The sequence below is a fragment of the Thamnophis sirtalis genome, unplaced genomic scaffold (assembly GCF_051295495.1).
Source record: "Thamnophis sirtalis isolate CommonGarterSnake01/CBP01778 unplaced genomic scaffold, rThaSir2_p1.2 scaffold_15, whole genome shotgun sequence".
NCBI lineage: Eukaryota > Metazoa > Chordata > Lepidosauria > Squamata > Natricidae > Thamnophis > Thamnophis sirtalis.
The window spans coordinates 24,254,875-24,270,770 of NW_028261395.1; the positions used below are offsets into that span (position 1 = coordinate 24,254,875).

Here is a 15,896-nt window from a genome sequence, read left to right on the forward strand (position 1 = left end):
TTGGCTTGTCGCAAAAGGGGATCATGTGCCTCTGGGATACTGCAATGGTCATAAGTATGAAAGTTGCCAAGCATCTGAATTTTGATCCCGTGAGCCTAGGGATGCTGCAACGATCCTAAGTGCAAAGAACGGTCCTGAGTAGCTTTTTTCATTGCCATTGTAATTTTGAATTGTTGTTAAACGAACTGTTGTAAGTCGAGGACTAGCTGTGTCATGCAAAGGGCACCATCTATGGATCAGTCTTCTTCTGATTGGCAGCCCTCAAACTTTTGAAAAGTTTGAGAGGTGGTCTTGGAAGTGAAAAATGTGTGTGGGGGGAAGAGAAACGAGGCAGGTACCCCCTTCTTCATCCCATCCCGGCTGGGCCTGGACGGAGCCCCCCTGAGGCCAGCCCCCGGCTCTCTTCCCGAGGCTCCCCCAACCCGGAAGATCCCTGGCCTAGCCCGCAGCGAAGCGCCGCGCCCGCCCGAGCAGCCAGCCTAGCGCAGGCAGCAGCGGCTCTTCCGCCTGGCGATCAGCTGACCGTCTTCAGGAAGCGGCATCCCGGAGGGGCTTCAGCCGGGAGGCACCTCACAGCTGGCCGGCCGGCCGCGCCCCTCGCCCCGCCCCGCCCCACCGGCCGCTCCGGCAGCCCCGCCGTCCTTGGCCCGGGCACAGGCAGCGCAGGCATGGCGGGGCGGCTGGTGAACGGGACACAAGTAAGTGCCTTCGCTCGCCCCACGCTGGCTCCCCGCTCAGCCTGGCCTCTCCTCTTCCTCTCCCTTTCCTCTTTCTCCTTCTCTTCTTCCTCTCCCTCTCCTCCTCCTTTGCTCCTCTTCTTCCTCTCCTTCTCCTTCCTTCATCTGCTCCTTTTCCTCTTCCTCTCCTTCTCCTCTCCCTTTCCTCTCCTCCTTTCTTCCTCACCTCCTTCTCCTTTTCCTCGCCTTCTTTCTCTCCTTCTTCCCTTACTCCTAATTTCCTCTTCCCCCTCTTCCTCTCCTCCTCCTTTGCGCCTTTCCTCTTTCTCCCCTCCTCTTTTCTCTCCCCCTCTCCCTTTCCTCCTCTTTTCCTCCTGCTTTACTTCTCCTTTCCACCTCCTCCTCTCCCTTTCCTCCTCCTCTCCTCCTGCTTTACCTCTCCTTTCCTCCTCTTCCTCCCCTCCTCCTCCTCTTCCTCAGTCACCTCTGGCTACTCCCGAGGCGCACGTGCGCTCCCAAACTTTCTCTTGGCGCCGCCCCTTTTCCCTCAGCCGCACTTTTCCACGCCTCCCCCCCCCTGTTTCCTCCCTCCCACGCGGGGTTCAACCTGCTGGGCGCGAGGAAAAGGCGGCGAAGGAGGAAATCCAGGAGTTTTCCCGAACAGCTGCGGTCAGTTTGGACTCGCGCACGCGCTCTCCGCTCCTGGGTTTTCCTGGCTACGAAGGGCATTCAGACGTTCCTCTCCTCTTCCACAAAGCATCTGTTGAGAAGTCCTTCCGGGAGTCTGGTCACACTTAAACGATGGTTCGTTTAGTGACCGTTCAAAGTTGCAGCGGCACTGGAAAAAAGAGGCTGATGACAGTTTTTTCCTCTCTCTTACGAGGCTGCAGCGTCCCCAGGGTCACCCGCTTTATACTGAGACGCATGGCAACTGACTCACATATATGACGGTCGCAATGTGTGCGTGTGGGGGGGGGTGTCACCTGATCACCTGGTTAAAAAGTTTTAAATTAAAACAATAATAATGACATCGTAACGTTTCCATTACGATTCCCAATATTGAAGATGGGGTTAAATTGCTTGCCTGTTGATTTCGGGATGAAAGTGAGATTTCAGCTACAATCCTACAATAATCCTTGATTAATGGCTGCATAATATGTCCAGGTAGCTCTTCACTTACAACTGCTTATTTTAGTGACTGGTCAAAGTTGCAACCGCACTGAAAAAAACTCAATTTATGACTGGTTGCAGCATCCCCAGGGTCATGTGATCGCAATTCAGATGCTTGGAAACTGACTCCTATTTATGACGGTTGCAGTGTCCCCTTTTGCGACCTATTGACAAGTAAAGTCAAAGGGGAAGCCAGGTTTCCTTAACAACAATGTTACTAACTGAACAACTGTAACTGGTTCACTTAATGGTGGCACGAAAGTTCACAAAATGGGGCAAACCCCAAAGACTATCTTGCTTAGCAATGGAAATGTGGGGGTCAACTGTAGTCGCAAGTCGAGGACTATTTGTAGTGGGGTTGGTTTAGGACTTTTCTGAAGTCAGTGAATATCCTAGAATATTCCTGATCTGTAGGCTGGAGTCTTGGTGGTGGCACAGTGGTTAGAATACAGCATTGCAGGCTAATTCTGCTGACTGTCATCAGTTCGATTCTGACCAGCTCAAGGTTTTCTCAGCCTTGCTGAGGCGGGCTTACCCGCCTCCAAGGTGGGTAAAAAGAGGACCCAGATTGTTGGAGGCAATAGGCTGACCCTGTAAGACGCTTGGAGAGGGCTGTAAAAGAACTAAGAAGCAGTATATAAGTCTTAAATGCTATTGCTATTGCCTCAGCCTCCCATCCTTCCAAGGTCAGTAAAATGAGGACCCAGATTGTTGGGGGAAAGAGGCTGACTCTAAGCTGCTTAGAGAGGGCTGTAAAGCCCTGTGAAGTGGTATATAAGTCTAAGTGTTATTGCTATTTTGTTACACTAGCAATTCACTTCTGGGAAGTGGCTCTGGTCAATTATGAATGTTAATGTGGTTTTAAGGCACGATGTTTGCAAAACAAGTATTGTGCTACTCTTACAACATGACAGCTTGGTGTAAGTTGCTTTTTGTTGCTCTCCAAAGGGAATTTATTGCCTCTCTTTAAGTGGCACATTCAATAGCATTCTTTTCAGTGGTTTCTTCTCTAAGAATAAGAATACATTTCTAAATTATTCTAAATGTATTATAATGCCTTGGTAAGGCCACACTTGGAATCCCTGCATCCAGTTTTGGTCGCCACGATGTAAAAAAGATGTGGAGACTCTAGAAAGAGTGCAGAGAAGAACAACCAAGATGATTAGGGGACTGGAGGTTGAAACATGAAGAATGGTTGCAGGAACTGGGTAGGTCTGGTTTAATGTAAAGAAGGACTAGGGGAGACATGATAGCAGTGTTCCAATATCTCAGGGGCTGCCACAAAGAAGAGAGAGTCAGGCTATTCTCCAAAGCACCTGAGAGTAGGGCAAGAAGAAATGGATGGAAACTAATCAAGGAGAGAAGCAACCTAGAACTAAGGAGAAATTTCCTGACATTTAGAACAATTAATTAGTGGAACAACTTGCCTCCAGAAGTTGTGGATGCTCCAACACTGGAAGTTTTTAAGAAGAGATTGGACAACCACTTGTCTGAAGTGGTGTAGGGTTTCCTGCCTAAGCAGAGGGTTGGACTAGAAGACCTTCAAGGTCCCTTCCAACTCTGTTATTCTAAAATCTAAAAACTCATACTTTTTAATATCTGCAGGTAGCCCTCAATTTATATTGGGAGCGGAATTTCCATTGCTAAGCAAGAAAACGGTTGAAGTGAATTTGCATCTGATTTTTGGAACCTACCTTATACTTTCATGGTTGTTAAGCGAATGACTGCAGTTGTTAAGTGAATCACATTGTCTTGACAGGAATCCAATGTCACTCTTGTCACTTTGCTTGTGGGAAGCTGGCTGGGAAGAGAGTGATCACATGACCCCAGTTGTAAATTTACGCCGGTTGCCAAGCATCTGAATTTAGATCATGTCACTGTGAGGACACTCTGATGGTCTTAAGTGTGAGGACTGGTCATAAGTGTGAAGACCAGTGACAAATCATTTCCCCCCCATTGTTGCTGTAACTTAGCATGGTGGCTAAATAAATGCTTGTAATTTGATGACTATCTGTACTCTTCTTTATAAAAGAGCCAGGGTGTGTCAATTTTGAGATATTTTGGTAATCTTGTGCCTGTTGGTAGCCATTAAGATGGCAATTTGTGAGTTAACAAGGCTCTTCCTTCTTTAATCTCTTTTGAGACAGTCTTTGAATCAACATGATGGGGACAGAGGTTGTTTGCCCACACTTAGGGGTGGGGGAGTAATTCTTGTCTGCTTTCAGATCTGCAGCAGACTTTAAAAATCCTGACATGTAAATTAGCCTTGGGTGTTTTCTCCTTTTACCTACATATTTATGGTACTGATAAATAAAAATAAACAGCAGAGTCTGCTCAGTAACCAAACAGTCCAGAGGTTGAAGAGTTTCTTGCACAAACTTACATTTCAACAGTGAACAAAAAAATTCATAGCATCTTTTTTTCCTTAACTAGCTGATAACTCAGCGTTGTCTGGGTATTTAATTATAGGGGAAAATGTCCGGACCAAACGTAATTTCTAATGTTGGATTTTCCCCCTTACCAGAAGGAGTCCCCTTGTGGAGTACTGTGAATCTGTTACTATGGCAACTCCACTGCGCTGCACAGTAGAAGCCATTTTAAGGCACAACAGACTGTATCTTAACTGAACACACACTCTGAGGGGTTTTAGGGGTGTCTTATCCCCACAGTATTTGTCTCCAGAGAGTAAGTCATCCGTGTACCAAGTATGGTTGAAATTGCTCAAGGCGTTCCAGAGTTATGCTGGAAAATACACACACACACACACACACACACACACACACACACGGATTTGAATATTCCATGATTCCCCTACAAAGCAGAATTTTATGTGCTGTCATATGTCTTCATGATGAAAACATCATGCTTTCTTTCCCAAGCTCATAACGGTTTTGTATGCATGGATTGCTTTCTGCCCATTACTAAGGTCAATCCCAACATTTTGCTTAAAGAAGTAATAGAAAGTTGATAAAGGTAAAAAACAATAAATAATTAGTAGGACTGGTTATAATGAATTGTATAGGCAATAAAACAAAAATTGGCCACAGAGAAATTGATTCCCATTTGGTCAGCTAACAGCAACTGCATATAAAGTCTGAATGACCAGGAAATTTAATTAATAGTTGGGGATAAAGAAACATAGCCATATCTTCTTATAAATTGGGCAGTGCAACATTACGTGTTAAAAATCTAGACAGCATGCTAAAAAGCAGAGAATCACCCTGCCAACAAAAGTGGGTTGCAATGTATGGCTGTGAAAGTTGGACCATAAGAAAGGCTGAAAAAGACTTCTGCGAGTCCCTTGGACTGCAAGGTGATCAAACTGGTCAGTCCTAGAGGAGATCAACCCTGACTGCTCTTTAGAAGGCCAGGAAACTCAAATCCTTTGGCCACCTAATGAGAAGGAAGGACTCCCTGGAGAAGAGCCTAATGCTTGGAAAGACTGAGGGCAGAAGAAGAAGGGGATGACAAAGAATGAGGTGGAATCACGGAAGCAGTTGGCATGAGTTTAAATGGACTCCAGAGGATGGTAGAGGACAGGAAGGCCTGGAGGAACGTTGTCCATTGGGTTGTGATGGGTTGGACAAAGGTTCGCAACTAACAACACAACAACAATGACATTACATGGGTTATCTTTCCAGTGCTTCTGTAGCCACAAGGACACAATCTTGAAGAATAAGATATTTTTCTGAATTTTTCTTCAAGGGCAACTGTTGAAAGTGAAATATTAGGTTAACACTGTCCTCAAGTTAGGGATGGTTATTTGGTTTAAATACCTTGCTGGTCTAAAAAAAAAAAGGAGACCGTCTGTTTAAAAAAAAAAATATTTAGACTAAGATGACAAATCCCACTGCTATTCTACATCCATAATGCATTGTTTAAGCTTGACACCACCTGTTCATAGACAGTCATACATTGTGTGCAAAGCTATAACTCTGCAGCTTTTGATAAATTGGTCTTCTCCAAGTTGATTCAAAGTTAGCAGCCAGGATTAAGGGACCAAGGTCTACAGGAAAATAAAACATCCTGGCAATTTCAACTAGAATGGAAAAAAAAGAAAACACCACACAGCTATACAATAGGCTGGTCTCTATTCTAATCATACCAGCTTCAGAGTAAAGCCGTTTACCCATGATGGCGAACCTATGGCACGTGTGCCACAGGTAGCACGTAGAGGCATTTCTGAGGGAACACGAAGCATTGGCCTGTCTGCTCCAGCGCGCATGAGCATGCTGGCCAGTTGATTTTCAGCCTTGATTTTCGGCCGTTTTTTGCCCTCCAGAGGCTTCAGGGAAGCCTCCTGAATCCTCTGGAGAGAGAAAAACAGCCCAATGAACTACCCAGAAGTCTGTTCCTGAACTTCCAGTTTGCATGTTGGGCCATTTTTACTCTCCCCAGGCTCCTAGAAAGGCTCTGGAGACTGGGGAGGGTGAAAAATGGACCTACCCGGCCCACCGGAAGTTGGAAAATGGGCCGTTTCCAGCCTTGGAGGGCCTCTGGGAGGGCGGGGTAGGTCATTTTCTAAAGTGTTTGCTTTTGGCACCTGAGGTGAAAAATGTTCGCCATCCCTGCTATATACCTTAGGCATACTTAACTCTGTTTGAAAAGTAACCTTTAGAAATTTAGATTCTGTAGTAATCGCTCTAAGGGGGAATAATATTATATGGGCCTAAATATTTTGTATAGCAATAGCAATAGTACTTAGACTTATATACCACTTCACAGTGCTTTCCAGCCCTCTAAGTGGTTTTACAGAGTCAGCCTCTTGCCCCCAACAATCTGGGTCCCCATTTTACCCACCTCGGAAGGATGGAAGGCAGAGTCAACTTTGAGTCGGACAGGAGTGAACTCCTGGCAGTTGGCAGATTTAGCCTACAATGCTGCATTCTGCACCACCAGGAAGGATAATGAGAAAGGGAAGGAAGGAAGGAAGGAAGGAAGGAAGGAAGGAAGGAAGGAAGGAAGGAAAATAGCAATACCCCTTAGATTTATCTATCACTTCACAGTGCTTTTACATCCCTCTCTAAGCGGTTTACAGAATCAAGCTCTTGCCCCCAACAAATTGGGTCCTCCTTTTACCCATCTTGTAAGGATGGAAGGCTGAGTCAACCTTAAGCCAGTTGGGATCAAACCCTTGGCAGTAGGCAGAGTCAGCCTGCAATATTGCATTCTAATCACTGCACAACAGGAAGGAGAATGAGAAAGAGAATGAATGAATGAAGGAAGGAAGGAAGGAAGGAAAATAGCAATAGTACTTAGACTTATATACCACTTCACAGTGCTTTCCAGCCCTCTCTAAGCAGTTTACAGAGTCAGTCTATTGTCCCCCAATAATCTGGGTCCTTATTTTACCAACCTAAGAAGGATGGAAGGCTGAGTCAACCTTGAACCTGGTGAGATTCTAACTGCCAAATTGTTGGCAATCAGCAGAAATAGCCTGCAGTACTTCACTCTAACCACTGTGCCATCAAAGTACACCGAGTATACAGGTTAATCCTCAATTTACGAGCACAGTTGAGCCCAAAATTTATGTTGCTCACTGAAACAATTCAGTGAGTTTTGCCGCATTTTATGACCTTTCTTGCCACAGTTGTGAAGTGAACCGCTGCAGTTCTTAAGTTAGTAACCCGGTTGTTAAGTGAATCTGGCTTCCCCATGAACTTTGCTTGTCAAGAAGGTCGCAAAATGCGATCACCTGATGCCGGGACACTGCAACCGTCATAAATACGAGTCAGTTGCCAAGCGTCTGAATTTTGATCATGTGACCATGGGGCTGCTGCAATTATCATAAGTGTGAGAAACGGTCATGTCACTTTTTTTCTGTAGCGTCGTAACTTTGGACAATCACTAAAAGGACCTATATGGTTTGTTTTTATTTTTGCAAGCCACCCAGAATCACTGTGTCTAGTTGTCTTGGTGTGCAGTGCTCTATAGTGTCATTTTGAGGGTAGGAGTTGAAACAATTTATGTCCAGGATGTGAGGGGTCTGTAGATATTTTCACAGCCCTCTTTTTGACTCATGCAGTGTACAGGTCCCCAATGGAAGGCAGGTTGATAGTAACAGAAGTTGATATCAATATTTCTTAATATTGATTATATATTCTTAAATATAATATTTATATTATTCAATATAAAAAAGAGCTGTTTGTTGGTTTTAAAAAGCTTAGTGATTCAAGCGGTGAGGATTGACCGGACAATCCTTATTAATTCTGGAGCAGAATTCAAAGTCATGACGTTCAGATCCCTGGCAAAAGAATCTTTCCTCCTTGTAATTCTGGATATTGTAAGAACTGGGCTTTTTTGTTCTAAGGTAGTAAAAAAGGATAGCAGGAAGGGATAAAATCAGAAGAATCGGAAGCTCTGGGGTTTTTTCCCCTGTTTTTTTCTTTTTCCGCTCATGTATTCACCATGAAACTATTTCTCTATAGTCACTGATCTCTTTCTCAGATAAAGTTACTGAAGAAGGATGGATTAAAGCCAATGAAATACTACAATATCGGTCTGCAATCATTTTAAGACCTGCTGAACTACAATTTGTAAAGTTAGGGGATGCATCGGCAAGTTGTCATGGAAAGTCGATTGCATGTTGGAGAACATGAAATATCATCCAAACACAACTTGCCTGATTCTTGTTCTCTTGTTTTTATCTGGAACTTGGAGTAATGGAGCTTCCGAGACAAATGGAAACTTCACAAGGCCCTTAAAAAATAGAGCTTTGAACTGAATGTATGATTACTTAGCTGTTAAAACAACTCTAACCAATAGTAACCTATCAACATTATTCTTGTAAATGTAAAATATATCACTCTGAATTTTTTTAAAGAAAAATGAAGCATTGGATCAACTTTCTTAAGCTACTTATTAAGTTCATGATAAATTTTATGGAAGATTTCAAAGATATACTGTATTTTCCCTTAAACTTTCAACCACTGATGTATGGTGCTCTCTGAGCTTGTTTTCTTGCACATTTCGATATGTGCGTAATTTTAAGCATAATTTTCAAGAACAATCTCACCCTGTGCATGAAGAGAAAAGTTTTCGATCGGTGTGTTACCTGCTCTAACATATGCTGGGTGAAACATGGACACTCACCTCACAGTTGACACAAAAGCCATGAGCCATGGAAAGATACATGCTCGGCATTACAAGACAAGATAGAAAGAGCTGCACATGGATTAGAGAACAAATGAAAATATGAGATGCCATCCAAAGAGTAAAAGAATTGAAATGGGCTGGTCACATAGCAAAAAGATCTGATGTCAGGTGGACCAAAGCAGTCGTAGAATGGATCTCACTGGATAAAAGAGACCTAAAACAAGATGGATGGACAACATCAGCAAGTGTTGTTGTTGCTGTTAGTTGCAAAGTCATGTCCGACCCATCCCGACCCCATGGACAATGTTCTTCCAGGCTTTCCTGTCCTCTACCATCCTCTGGAGTCCATTTAGGCTCACACCGACTGCTTCAGTGACTCCATCCAGCCACCTCATTCTCTGCCTTCCCCTTCTCCTTTTGCCCTCCATCTTTCCCAGCATTAGGCTCTTCTCCAGTGAGTCCTTCCTTCTCATTAGGTGGCCAAAGTATTTGAGTTTTTCCTTCAGGATCTGGCCTTCTAAAGAGCAGTCAGGATTGATCTCCTCTAGGACTGACCAGTTGAATCGCCTTGCAGTCCAAGAGACTCGCAGGAGTCTTCTCCAACACCCTAGTTCAAACACCTCAACAAGTATGGTGGGCTCAATTGGCAAAGAAAGCTTTGGACTATATGGGTTGGAAACATGAGGAAGAGACCTTCATCCTGCAAGTGGATAAACAATGGCTAGAATGATGGTGATGATATGTGCATTGGTAAGCATTTAAATCACAATGAAACAAGTATAGCCCAGGCTCTATGGGATGATACTAACCAGAATTGTGCAAAACATTTGAAGCAGGACTTTAAGAAGTGTACAAAGTACCCTCCTTTGAAGGGCTTACTCAGCTAACTTCTCTTTAGACCTCAGTGTGGTTGCTTCAAGGGCATGCCTATTTTCTATCTCGTGCAGACACAAAGCAACATACCTGGACCACAGTTGATCTTGCACACATCTGTGGGAAAGAACCTTAGGAGGGTACCGAAAGAGCCACATCAGGGCCTTCTGGAGGCCACAGCTGCCCTTATGCATCAAGGAGAGGTGTGTGGCAGCTGCCAAAAAAAGCCAGTGCATCAACAGGTCTAGGACAACCCACCACAGCCAACTCATCATGACCAACTTGCCATGAGAAAATTCGCCATGACTAATTCACATGGGGCAACTTGTCTGGGGACAAAAGTGGTCTGGAGGTTAAAGCAGCTTGCCTCCCAAAGTTGTGGGAATGCCATCACTGGAGGTTTTCAAGAATAGACTAGACCAGGGGTCACCAACTTTTGGACCTCAGGGACCACTAAATTCAAAATTTTAAATCCTGCAGACAACTAATATGATCTGCCTAATGACTGGCTGGGTCGCCATGGCAAGGTGGTCATGTGACTGAGTGTCATGGCCAACTCAATATCATTCACATTGAGGGGTACCTTGCCAGCCTCTACTCCACTCCTCACCTGCCCGCCCAAGTTCCTTAGGGCCCCAACAGGAAGCAGTTGCTGGAGCTAAGCAGACACCATGAGAAAGAGTTGACAAAACAGCTGACTCAGTTCAAATTGGATCTGACCAAGAAGGTGGCTCACTGAGGACTACAACCATAGGCTTTCCAAGCAGAGGGAAGACCTGTGGGAGTGCAAGGCCAGGTACCGGCACCTGGAGGCTCAGTGGGTTGAGATGATTAGCCATTTCCAAGCCATGATACAGTCTCACTGGAACAAGGCCCTTTGGCTCTTCGCCACAAGTGGCACTCCCCTCCAGCCTTCGCCTAAAACCCCACACCAGGAGGCTGAAGCAGACCTCAGGTCAGAATTTCTGTCCCCCTCTGACCTGCACAAAAAGACCCCAAAGGGGGAGACTCTCTGCAGCAACACAAATGCTCATTGCATGTATCTGTCCCCTGATTTAGTGCAATATAAAAAATGCAAATACATTTTCTGTGGACCACCAGTGCTCCATGTACCATCAATTGGTGACCGCTGGACTAAACAACCATTTGACCACGATAATGTAAGGTCTCCTGCCTTGGGTAGGGATTGGACTCCAAGACTTCCTAGCTCCCTTCCAGCCTTGCATTTCTATGATTCCTTTCATGAAGACCCTAATTAGTATCCCCTTAAAGGCTTTTGATAACCACAATATGATCACTCCATTATGTGATGTAGTTGTAGAAGAAATTGGAGAATGCAGTGCCTCCTTGCCTGTGTAGTATAGCAATAGCACTTAGACTTATATACTGCTTCATAGTGCTTTACAGCCCTCTTTAAATGGCTTACAGAGTCAGCCTCTTTCCCCCAACAATCTGGCTCCTCATTTTACCCAACTCGGAAAGATGGAAGGCTGAGTCAACTTGAGCCTGGTGAGATTCGAACTGCCAAACTGCAGGCAGCCAATGATCAGCAGAAGTAGCCTGCAGTACTGCACTCTAACCATTGTGCCACCACGGCTCAGTGTGTCCCTGAGTTACATGCATGTGGAGATTACAAGTGTCAAGGGTTAAATCCCAAATCCTAAGCACCTGGGGAGAGCTGGTTCCTTACATGGGCATTATGGATGGAGGTCCTGTTACACTGTTGTAGAAGTTAGAAAGCCACTTGTCTTATTCCTGATTCCTACCATAGGAAGGAAGGACACATATTATCTGATTCAGATCATAGTGTCGTAGGCCCTAATTTAGGGCCTACGTCCCTATGAACTGAATTTAGGAAGGTCTAATTTAGGAAGGTCTGAATTAAAACGTGCCTCTCTACCTTAAATTTATCATATGGCTTTAGGTAAATGAACCCTGTGATCGTATTGACTGACATTACACAAGGCTTATTGCAGTAATGCCAGCGTAGACTTAGGGAAGTATTACACAGAAATACACATGATCCCTACGAATAGTTTCCTGTGAAATGAGCCTAAAAAGTGCAATTTTATTTCGCTTCCATTTCAGACTGTTTGAGACCCACATGAAATAAACAGAGCAATAAAACTTTCCTAGGGTAAAAGGATGCCCGAAATTATGCTGTCTGCTTAATTAACATCTTAATTTTGAAATTGCAAAAATTTCAAATCAGCCTTGGGAGAAGTAATGAGAGCTTACTCTGTTATGCGGTGCTAGGGATTCAAACTGCTGAACTGCCGACCTTTCTGATTGACAAGCTCAACATCTTAGCCACTGAGCCACCACGTCCCTTCTTGGGGAGATGCCTCCAAATCTCAAAATGCACATTTACTACATAATCTCTTCTGCTCTTCATCCTTACAGGTGTCTTACATTGGCCAGGACTGCAAAGAAATTCCAGAATTCCTTGGGAGAAAATATGGAAGCATCGCGAAGAGGCTGGACCTCAGCTTCAATTTATTAAGGTAGGACATACATGTAGATAGTTAAGCTACACCTTAATGGGAAACTTCCTTGTTCTGTTGTTGTTGTTGTTGGTCATCAATATATGCTTAACTTTGCACACGTATATCTAATTTCATAGACATTGTTGCAAAACGCTCTATGTTAATATCTTCTTTACATATGGAGAATATTAGTCAATGAATTGCTTGACCCAGTGATTATAGCTCAGGTTTTGTGGAGTAAGTTTTGTTTTAATCTTCTTTATTACTGGGTTTGCTAAAAGAAGAACAAAAAGAGAATGGATATTAGGAGCGGAGGGAAAAATGATTTAAAGGATTCAGAAAAAGATCTGTTTCTTAAAAAATACAACGTCCTTGTTTTTGGAAGGGAAAGAGTTTCTTGAATATGAATAGACCCAACTCTGGAAATAAATGCCTTTTTAGTATTTTTGTTCTGAGCAGAATTTGTCACCTGGTTTCACCCTGGTCAGCCTTGTAGAGTTTGACTTATCTGCTTAAACCAAGATCTTCAAATCCTTTAGAAACACTTGAGTACTGAGATTGCATTCTCCCACATACACCGAATGGTTCCCAACATGGGACCCACGCCTCACAGGGGGGCAATTTGATTTTTAATGGGGCAATTTGAACCTTATTTAAGCAAAGTAATAGCCTTTTAGACTTCCTCCACGTGAGTAGAGTTCACTTTTTGAGTAAAGTAAGAATTATATGTCATAGGTGGGAGGAGGGCATCAGGATTTTAGAGATGCTTAGGTGGGACATGGCCCAGGGGTAGGTTCCTCCCAGCATTACTACAGGTTTGGCGTACAAAACATTTTGCATGCGCACAATTGCTTTGTTCGTGTGCATGCCAGACGCGCACTCCACATGTGTGCGCAGTTGTACCTCAAAAGGTCTGCATATGTGCACAACATTAGAAAAGGGAAAAAAATTACATTTTTTCAATGAAGATTGTTCTGTGCATGTGCAGAACAGGAAATCAAGATGGCACCCGCAAGGATAGAACCTGTTCAGCTGAGTTACTATCTACTCGGCCGAACCGGTCCAAACTGGTAGGAACCCACCTCTGGCATGGCCATAAAAAGGTTGGGAATCACTGGCACCACCCCACCCCACTCCCAGACTATGCCAAGGAGAAAACCAGAAGCTCCCACACACAAACTTCCCAGAGCCTCTAAAGTCTAAACCGAGGGTGAGGATTAAATGATCTGCTTTCCCACACATCTTCTCTTCCAAAACTGTGCTGGGGGACAACAGTTCTTTATCAGAGTTGGCTTTTCTCTACCTTGAATTGTTACTGGAAGAATTGGCTTTCCCCCCCCTCCAGAAATAGAATTCACAGAAGAGTTGCTTGAAAGTTCTACCTGCAAGCTTAGCATCTGCTTGATATTCGTATGATGATGTGATTCCCAGCTCAGGAACAGAGCTGCCACTGCAGAACTGTGGCCATGTATATGATGTGGGGAGGAGTTTCCCCTCAAGGCTTCTCCAGAATGTTTATTTTGGGGTACCCCTGGGATGTGTTGATCTCCTAGAAGACCTGTGTCTGGTCTTCCATGAGATTGATTTTGTCCATGTTTAAACTTCTCAAACACCAGGGAGGTTTCTCTACAATCATAGTCAACATGGCCATGGAGCATCTAGATGAGGTTGGATGGTCTTCTAGCAGGTATTGTGCTAGAAGCTATAGTTCATTTCAGCAGATGGCTGATCTTTGAAGGTTCCTTGGACTTTCTCTCCAGGTATCCTAGAAGGTCTACCAGCATCTTGTGTTGGGAAATAAGGGGAAACACCACTGGCACGCCAGAATGTTTTGGAACGACAGACTGGTGTTGATTTAGGCAATATAATGAGGATGGATCTGCAAATTGTTAGAAATATAGAAACATAGAAAACTGATGGTACAAAATGACCTAGTGGCTCATCCTTGAGCTTACTTTTTGTTTGGTTTTGTTTTTTTTAATTTTGATTTTTTGCATTTGTTTACTAATTTTTTTATTGTTTTAAATTATTCTTCTTATGCTTCATTTTTTTAAAAAAATTGTCAGAGGATGGACACGTGTTTGTCGCAATCATGTTTAAACTACTGATGGTAGAAAATGACCTAGTGGCATGGTAACAAAGTCAGCCAATGAATAGGCATAGCAACCAATGGGAGCTTAAATAGATCTGAGTCTGTGCTGAGAATCGAAACTGAAGCTACTCTATCTACTCTGAACTCTGAAATGAAACTGTTCTCTCCTGCTTGTGTTCTGCTTGTAACTTCTACCATGTTGAAAGAATTTATTATTGCTATTGTACATTAATTCATCTGTATGTATATAAAGAAGTTAATGAATCCAGCTGAATCAGTTATCTGTGTGTGCTTTCTGGATTTGATTTTTCTGCAACAAACTCTGGTATTTAATTATTGTTTTTAATTATTCTTTTTATGCTTCACTTGTTTTATTTCATTTTTTTAAATCAGATGATTGACATGTGTTTATCCCAATCATGTTTCAACTCAGTTACTGATGACTGACCCACTACTTCCACTGGAAGTTGGTTCCAAGCTTCCACTATTTTTTCTGTGAAATCATCCTTTGTAAATATGGCTTTTGTGAACTTCCCTCCTGTCACTTTGAGGTTACTTCTCCGTGTTCTTGATTTTGGCTTAATGGTTGGTGTGCGTGTGTGTGTGTGTGTGTGTGTGTGTGTGTGTGTGTCCATGTTGCAGCAGTTTATTTTATTTAGTTTGTCAAACATGTACAAGATAACAGGTATAAGTATAAATATGGACATGAACAGAGGAAATAAGTACAAATAAATGGGGATAGTAGGACAGGTACACTTATGCACGCCCCCTTTGCGGACCTCTTAGGAACCAGGTGAGGTCCATGGTAGTCAGTTTAAGGTTGAAGCTGTGGGGGTTAGAGGATGTAACAGCAGAGTCAGGTAGAGCATTCCGGGTGTTGACCACTCTATTGCTGAAGTTGTATTTTCTGCAGTCGAGTTTGGAGTTGTTTACCTTGAGTTTGTATCTGTTGTTTGCCCGAGTATTATTGAGGTTGAAGCTGAAGAAGTCGTTGACAGGTAGGATATTGTAGCAGACAATTTTGTGTACTACGCTTAGGTCAGACCATAGGTGGCATAGTTCCAGGTTGTCCAAGCCCAAAATTCAATCGTATTAATGTCTGATATACAGTGTGGATTCCAGGCAGACGAGCTGTATTCGAGAATTGGTCTGGCAAAGGTTTTGTATGCCTTAGTTAGAAGTACAATGTTACCAGATTAGAAGCTTTGCAAAATTGGAGTGTATACAGTTGGAGTGTATCGTTGAGCTCTTAAAAACTCATACATTTTTTTGGGGGGGGGTGTTATGGAAATTTTTCCTTGGCAAATGATTTACAAACAAAGCCTTGGTCAAATTATTTGCAAATGAGAATGAGATTCTAGTTTGGTCTGAGCTTTGGCAGGAAATAATGATATCTTGATGTGCATGAAGATAGCAAACAAAGCATATAATTGCCTGTTCGTGTGCTGGTAAGCGGTATGTGTTTTATGGATATGAATTACACAATTATACAGCCTGAAATCG

The 15,896-nt window shown here is 43.4% G+C and overlaps 1 protein-coding gene across 2 annotated transcripts in view; it reads left to right on the forward strand.

Annotated features, from left to right (window-relative positions):
* The first annotated feature begins 541 nt into the window (after nt 1–541).
* LRMDA (leucine rich melanocyte differentiation associated) overlaps nt 542–15,896 on the forward strand; it is a 944,373-nt gene continuing 929,018 nt past the window's right edge. Inside the window, exons 1-2 of one of the 2 annotated variants that reach the window (XM_087701792.1) lie at nt 542–698; nt 12,219–12,319. In XM_087701792.1, the coding sequence (XP_087557918.1) occupies nt 669–698; nt 12,219–12,319 (131 nt within the window). In that variant the 5' untranslated portion in view covers nt 542–668. Of the gene's footprint in view, nt 699–9,522; nt 9,693–12,218; nt 12,320–15,896 lie in introns of those variants that run through there. The other variant, XM_087701791.1, reaches the window with a different exon arrangement.